This window comes from Prunus mume, linkage group LG4 (genome assembly GCF_029339155.1).
Source record: "Prunus mume cultivar Tortuosa linkage group LG4, ASM2933915v1, whole genome shotgun sequence".
NCBI classification, from domain to species: Eukaryota; Viridiplantae; Streptophyta; class Magnoliopsida; order Rosales; family Rosaceae; genus Prunus; species Prunus mume.
The window spans coordinates 2,597,775-2,605,067 of record NC_142701.1 but is presented as its reverse complement, the minus strand read 5'-3'; the positions used below and the strand labels follow the sequence as shown (position 1 = coordinate 2,605,067).

Genomic DNA, 7,293 nt, shown 5'->3' with positions numbered 1-7,293 from the left:
TGCATTTTTATTTTTATTTGTAAAGAAATGTGTCCAGTTTTATTTTTATTTTTAAAGAAATGCGGCACTTTTAGTATGTAGAAAAAATAGTTGAGACTCAGTTCAACTAAAACGTTAAATTTTACGTGGAATAACATTTCTCTCTCATGCTATTATTTTTTGTTATTTGATTTCGTGATGTTATTTTATTATTTATTTTAATTAATGTGCCTAGAATGTCATATACCAATAAATACTATGTAATAAAATAATATTTTTATTTAACATGTGAGGTCCCTATTATATGTCAGGCGTCACGAAATAAATGGTTGCTCAATGTTTTATGTCTGAAACCACATGCAATAAAACCATGATCAGAGGAAGAAGACAATTTTCGAGAGAAAAATATGTGTTGCTGTATTTATAAAAAAAATAAATCAATAAAGAGTATATATGGGTTAAGTCAATTAGTCAAGACAGTAAGTTCGTCATTTACACTCAAATTCGAGTCTCGTCAGAAAATTAGATAAATTTAAAAATAAATATAATATTGCACTTGAAGATAAAAGAAAAGGAAAGTGTTGAGCAGTAGTTAAAAGTGAATCATCGGTCTAAATTTTCTTTCTAGAAGTATGGTGCATTGATTTCTCCCAAAGTTTATTATTTATTATTCCACTTTATACAACTTCAACGAACTTTCGGTCTCCAAGAAAATCCATAGTATGTTGTGTTAAAAGTTGAAAACATCTAGACTCTAGAATTTCTTCTGTCACGTTGAATAATATTCTAATTTCCTCTCTAAATTTATTGTTTTAAAAAAAAAAAAAATTTACATTAAGGATGTGTTTGTCACAATAACTAGGGTACTCTGAAATCCTTCTTCTTCTACATATTAATTATAACGTGGTACTAGAATATAGTCATGTGATGAAAATTATTCACGTGTTATAATATAAGTGAATGTTTATAATATGTGGATGAATTATGACAAGTAGCTGTATTCTATGATTATACAAAAATTTCTCCTTATTATAAAGAAAAATATGGTGGAACAAAATTAGCTCTTATACCATTTGTTACAAATGGGAATGGTTACATTGTCAAGTGCTTTAAAGATTAAGAACTTCTAGATTATCCTAGATTGATTTTGGATGTAATCGAAGTAAAACAAAGCACTTTGAATCTCGAATATGTAATCATACAATCCAAATATTTCCACAATTATCATGTGAAAATCAAGTCAAGTAAAAATACAAGAAATCCCACAACGCAACAAATACGAAAATGCAATACTTTCTTGTTTTGTTTGTAGTTCTTTGTTGGTATTAGTTGTTTTTGTGTAATTTATTCTTTGAATATAAGCGAAGTTTTTTTTTTTGGTAGATACATGCGATAGCCTAAATTACTGGAGGAATCAACACATACACACGTAACTAAGATACCATGAGAGGTCAAATCTGAGCCCACTGGCTTGCAAGTTAATGCCCTTTTATTCTGGGCTAGAACATGCGTTATCCTAAATTCTTTTTGTAATTTCTTTTGGTTAATTTCTTGAACAAACAAACAATAAAACAAGGTTAGCAATGGAAAAATGATATTTGGTGGTATTCAGTTGTGACGTTTAAAAAGTATTTAAAAGTTTAATGATTTTTAAAAAATTTATTAAATGAATGATTTTTGTATATTTTTAGGGCTAATTATTAATAACAAAAGTCTTGCTAATTTACTAGGAATTTTTATCAATTCTATGAAAATATTTAAGAATTTGTCAACTTTATAAAAGTTACTTACTTATAAAAAACCTTTATAAGTACGGATTCCCTTAATTTTATAGGCGATTAATGTTGGAAATTTCTTAGAAAACGTGTATGATAACTATTTTAGAGTCCCAGCTACAAGAGCATTGGTGAAAAAAGGCAAAAAAACAGCACCAAGAGAAAATACAAACAATACAAATTTTTTATTATTAATTATTAAAAAAAAGAAGCAAAGAAATGATCTTACAAAGAAAATTAAAGAAAAAAGAAAATAGTACAATGATGGGTGCCACGTATATGAGAGAGAGAGAGAGAGAGAGAGAGGGTGGTATCAGAATTATCAAATCTCAAGAACCGTGCGTGAAGAGCAAAGTGGCTCATGGCTTTATCATTTATCTAATAATCTATTCTCGAAGACGTAATATGTTTTGTCTCTATATATACTCATTCACCCTTGCCTCTTTCCTCTCATCTTTCTCATTCATCTCCATACCCACCAACGCTCCTTCCTTCTCTCTGATTCTCTCTGTTCTGCCATTGAAGCTCTGTTACCAAAGCTCTTAATTACGCACTCACAGCTTACATACACAAAGAATATCCAAAACCCACTTCTCAAATACTACTGGTATGCACTTGTCTCTCTTTGCTTCATATCCTTATGCATCTGTCTGTTCATTCTCATGTGTGTGGGTCTTGCTCTTTCAATGGTTTCTCTTCTTGGGTAGCAAAAAGTTTGTTTCCTTTCGAGTTGCCCGTATATGGTGAATCGATTTCAACTCAAGAATCTTGTATTCTGAGTTGCATAAAACATTCTGCTGGTTTTGGTTTGGTGGCTCCCCTGAAGTATGAACTTGTGTTTCTCTGTTCAAAATGGGTCCCCTGCATATTAAATTTAAGGGAAAATTGTAAATACCCACCATGGTGATGGTTTGTGGTGTAGCTGGTTTACATGCTTTGAAATTTCCTGGGAATTCTCAGGATTTGGTTTCCCTAATTTAATGGAGATCCATGAAATCTGCTGCAAATTTCCAAAATCTACTAGATATTAATTAGGAACACAAGGAGAAGTTGTTTCCCTAAAAAACCCATGTCTTTTCAGGCCAACCACAACCATTGAAATATTGGTATTCTAGGCCTTTCTGTTGATTTTCTACAGAAGAGTCTCTCTGGTTGTCAATTTGATGTTAGGTTAAGTCCATGAGTTTCAACTTGATGTGTTCATTGGTGAAGGTTTGGGAGAAATAATACTTCTGTTAGGTTTCCCAACCATAGCTGGTTGGAAGTTGAGCACAGATTATTAGCAATTGATGAAATTTGTTTTGCCTAATTCTCACCTAACCCAAGTTCTGTCAAGCTTACCTATATATTTTCATGTTTTGTCGACTTGAAATTCTTAGATCACATATTTAATTCTCAAGCATCTTGAGAGATTGAAATTATTGATCTTTAATTTAAAATGTTTATCTTGTTCAAGTCTTTCTAGAAGGACTGCATACAATAGATAAATCTACTCAGTCTGATCTATCATATGCTCTTTGGTTGAACTTTTCTGTAGTCATCTGATTATTTATAAAATGATGGGATTATTTTAATTATTATTTTTTTTAATTTTAAACATTTGGATCCAATGATCTTTTAATCGTGTAATTTAGATGCTTTCTTGTTGCCAAGATGTATCTTTCTGTAGCCTTTTTCATTGATATCATTAAACTTCATTGAAGGCTTGTTTTTAGACCATATTTTAACGTTCTTGTTTTTCCACGTCTCAGATTTCCGCAGCTAAGAAATACCACTTTCTCGATCAGTTAAGATGGCCCTAGAGCAGCACTTTCCAGAGGCTATGGTTCAAAATGACTCCACTGGACAAGATAAATGTTCCTTTGAAAAGTGGAACTCTGTTTCTGATGAAGTCACAGACTCTGAAAACAAATCCTGTGGTAGCTTCGACTGCAGCATATGCTTGGACGCTGTGCACGAGCCAGTAGTCACCCTCTGCGGTCACCTCTTCTGCTGGCCTTGCATATACAAGTGGCTTCAGTTCCAGAGCCCGTCCTCTGAATACCAAGATGAGCAAAAACAGCCGCAGTGCCCTGTTTGCAAAGCTGAAGTGAATGAATCTTCTCTAGTCCCGCTCTACGGTCGGGGCCAGACGACAAAGCCTACAAAGCCCTCCAAAGGCAAGGCTTCCCATCTTGGTATAGTCATTCCGCGAAGACCTTTTCGTCCTTGCGGGGTTGACACACCACGAACGGCCGGTACCCCCACCACTCCATACGTTACTCAGCAACTCCATCATCGGAGTTCTCCTTACAGTTCACAACTAAACACTCCACAACAAGGCAGTAACACTGCTTTACCGATGCAAAGCCCTGCTGGCACCACCACAGTCAATCCAGTAATTGGAATGTTCGGCGAAATGGTATACGCAAGGGTCTTCGGTAACTCAATGACAAACTTATACACCTATTCGAATTCGTACAATCTTGCCGGGAGCGGTAGTCCCAGGGTTAGAAGGCATGTAATGCAGGCTGATAAGTCGCTCAGCCGAATATGTTTTTTCCTCTTCTGTTGCTTTATGTTGTGCCTTCTTTTGTTCTGAGCACAATTTTAGCTCCATCGCTTACTCATTGTATACCTGTAAAATTGAGTAAAAGATTATGAAAGACGCGCGGATTCAACCAGACGAGTTGCCAATTTTATGTTAGCGGTTGAATGTACTGTGCTTCAAGATGCGTTTTGATCTTGGTAAAAGCCATTGCATAAATTTTCAGCATGTATAGGATCGGAAAGGCTGTAATGAATTCCACAATTGGTACTTTTGGTTGTTTTGTTTTGAGGAATTTGCCATGCAAGTTTTTGCTTTGATTGTTGATCCAAGGAGGAGTGAGGAATTACCATTTTGGAAGGCCAATAACAGCTCCCAATAATTGATCAATAACATAATAATAAAATCATCATTAACTGATCATTTTTGTAATTTTGTAATTTGAGAAATCATTCTTGTTGGTTTCCTTGGGCTTCCGGGCCCCATGTAAGCAAGAAAAGTTATTGAGATATAGATCTTGTTGGTTTTGCTTGGGCTTTGGCCCCATGTAATAAGAAAAAGAGATATAATTGACAGAAATAAATAAATAATATGAGAATTGCTTATGGTTACTCCAAGTAGATCTAGGTTTAAAAATCAAATATAGGAAAAGCTAAGCCAAATGCAAGCTTGGCTCATCCTACATGCAAAGCAAAGCTCAAACTTGAAAACAAGTATCCAAGCCAAGCTTGATCAACTAGTTAATCAAGCTTAACTCGAGCTCGACAGATTTTTCAAAGACATCTAAGTTTAAGCACCTTGGTAGTCGGTTTGACTCGACTCGACTCGATTCTACCTACCTCCTTCCTTCAAAAAAAAAAAAATTAAAAAAAACTCTTAACCCTAGCTATGATAGTTCCTTAGTATTTTTTGGTTTTGATAATATTCAATCTTTGAATAGTGGCGATTCATTCATTAGACGCCAGTGGAAGTATGGACTATGGTTGCATATTGACTGAGGCAACCCAAAACAAGAATAGTGGTCCACATGAAGAATAGTCATCAATTGAGGTGGTGAAATTTCTTAGCTCAGTTTACCATGTTTCTCTGAAAGGAGTGTTGGAATTGAATGTTGGTTTGTCTACTTAGAACACCACATCCATATCCAAACAACCTGACGAGGCATGTCATTTTCTTTCCTACCATATCTGTTTTGTAACATATTCGCCCACTAACTACGCACACAAAAACAAAACATACATGTCTTCTGGTGGACCTAGTGGTAGCAACTTGGAAGGTGCGGATGGAGAAATTATTGCGTATCCGATGCTTTACGTAACATGCTAATTTAGTATAAGAATTTATTCAAATTATAAGACGTGTGTATTTACTTAATAAGCTAATTTTTTTTTTTGTGTGGTCGAAGTTGCAATTCATTGCAAATCCCAAAGTCGAGCAAAAGTAGCGTCAAGAAAATTAACAAAAAACAAACAGGAACAAATCTGGCTAAAACCAATACAGTATAGCATGAAGATCATGTTTCTGAGCCAAAAACTAAAACGTCAAAAGCCAACAATAAGACATTTAACCCACATAAAGGCATATAGCTCACAAAGAGGCATTACGCCCACATTTAGAATAAAGCCTACATTAAACATAAAATACATATAATAAAACATAGGAAACCTAGCCTCAACAGCTAAAGAGAAACTCCATGCCGCCGCCACCACCACCAAATTATAAGACATTCAAATTATGATAATTTAGTGTATAGAATTCATTCAAATTATAAGAAATGTATTGTTATTAAGAGACTTTCTGCTCAATTTTCTTCAGCTTTCATCTCCTATTTATTGACATAGGTTCACCCAAAATCTAAGACTTAGAACGCATAAACTATAAGCTCTAAAGGGTCATTCTAAGTTGCTAACGCTAAAAAACAGACGTATTGTAAAGAGAGTCTTTATTACCATCTAAACCCTAAATCTCAAATCGTGAACCCAAATCTCAAGTAAGTGGCTTATGTATCGGATACACCTAATAATTTTGATTTCAGGTGAATGATGATATTAGAGAACCTTCCAAGAAAAGTGGTCAACTAGTTTTAAAGCCATCGACGACTTTGGCCAATGCGTAATGACAAATCTACCCATGGATGGTGGACAAAAGGGTCACCATCACTTTGCTTATGGTGGTGGGAAGGGATCGGCACTCAAGTTGCTGCCAAGCAATACTCTCTGCACTAAAGATTCTGCTCTTCACATCACAAACGTCCCTGATCCTATCCCTTCCTCTGCTTGACCCCAAATACTGTCCGCTAGCTAGTATGGATCCAAATACGTTTTTCTTTCAGAGAAAGACATGTCACCCATATATTATCCTCCATACTTCTAAAACAAACAGAAATAATCGCATGCATGCAGGGCCACTGTTAGTGCATTGCTCTAGGTTTCCGTTTGGGATTGCTCTTTTTACTAGAAAACTGCTTCACTTAAAAGTTAAACGATAAAAGTGTTACAAATCTAAGGATTTTGTACGTTTTGTTTAATGTTTATTAGTAAAAATTCAAATATGCAATTAACCATAGATTTGTAATTCATCAAAGGAGATAAACCCTTTTTATCTTAACCATTTAGTTTGTGAGGCTTGCTCAACGTCAGCATTATGGCATTAAGAAAAAGTGATATTTAGTTATATATTCATTTTTAGCACTAGTGATATAGATAAATCATACACCATATAATTTCTATAAACAAATCCAAAAAATGACAGTTGACCCTATTGAATTTAATTTTGATTATGAAATTACTTTGATACCTTATTGAGTGTTTTGAGTTTTGTTTTGTTAAGGTTTTGGGGTTACGCTTGTTTTAAGGTTTTGTAATTTATAGGAATCTCAAAACCTCCTTGTTATATTGTAAATGAGTTTTGAGTGTGTTTCTAAAGTCCATTTTATGTAGGGTTTTTTAAATAATAATTTGGGCCCCTATAATAGTGAATCTCCCTTTAAAAAAACGCAATTTTGGCATGGGA

The 7,293-nt window shown here is 34.5% G+C and overlaps 1 protein-coding gene across 1 annotated transcript; it reads left to right on the top strand.

The window, feature by feature from the left end:
- Positions 1-2,035: 2,035 nt before the first annotated feature.
- LOC103328533 (E3 ubiquitin-protein ligase RMA1H1) lies at positions 2,036-4,417 on the top strand. The gene is made up of 2 exons (XM_008230927.2): positions 2,036-2,361; positions 3,506-4,417. Exon 2 carries the CDS (start codon positions 3,547-3,549, stop codon positions 4,333-4,335), a length of 789 nt encoding a protein of 262 aa, XP_008229149.2. The 5' UTR covers positions 2,036-2,361; positions 3,506-3,546; the 3' UTR covers positions 4,336-4,417.
- The last annotated feature ends 2,876 nt before the right edge of the window (positions 4,418-7,293 follow it).

What these genes read in the sequence shown, in the direction of transcription:
- LOC103328533 (XM_008230927.2), top strand. Translation starts at nt 3,547, where the DNA reads ATGGCCCTAGAGCAGCACTTTCCAGAGGCTATGGTTCAAAATGACTCC.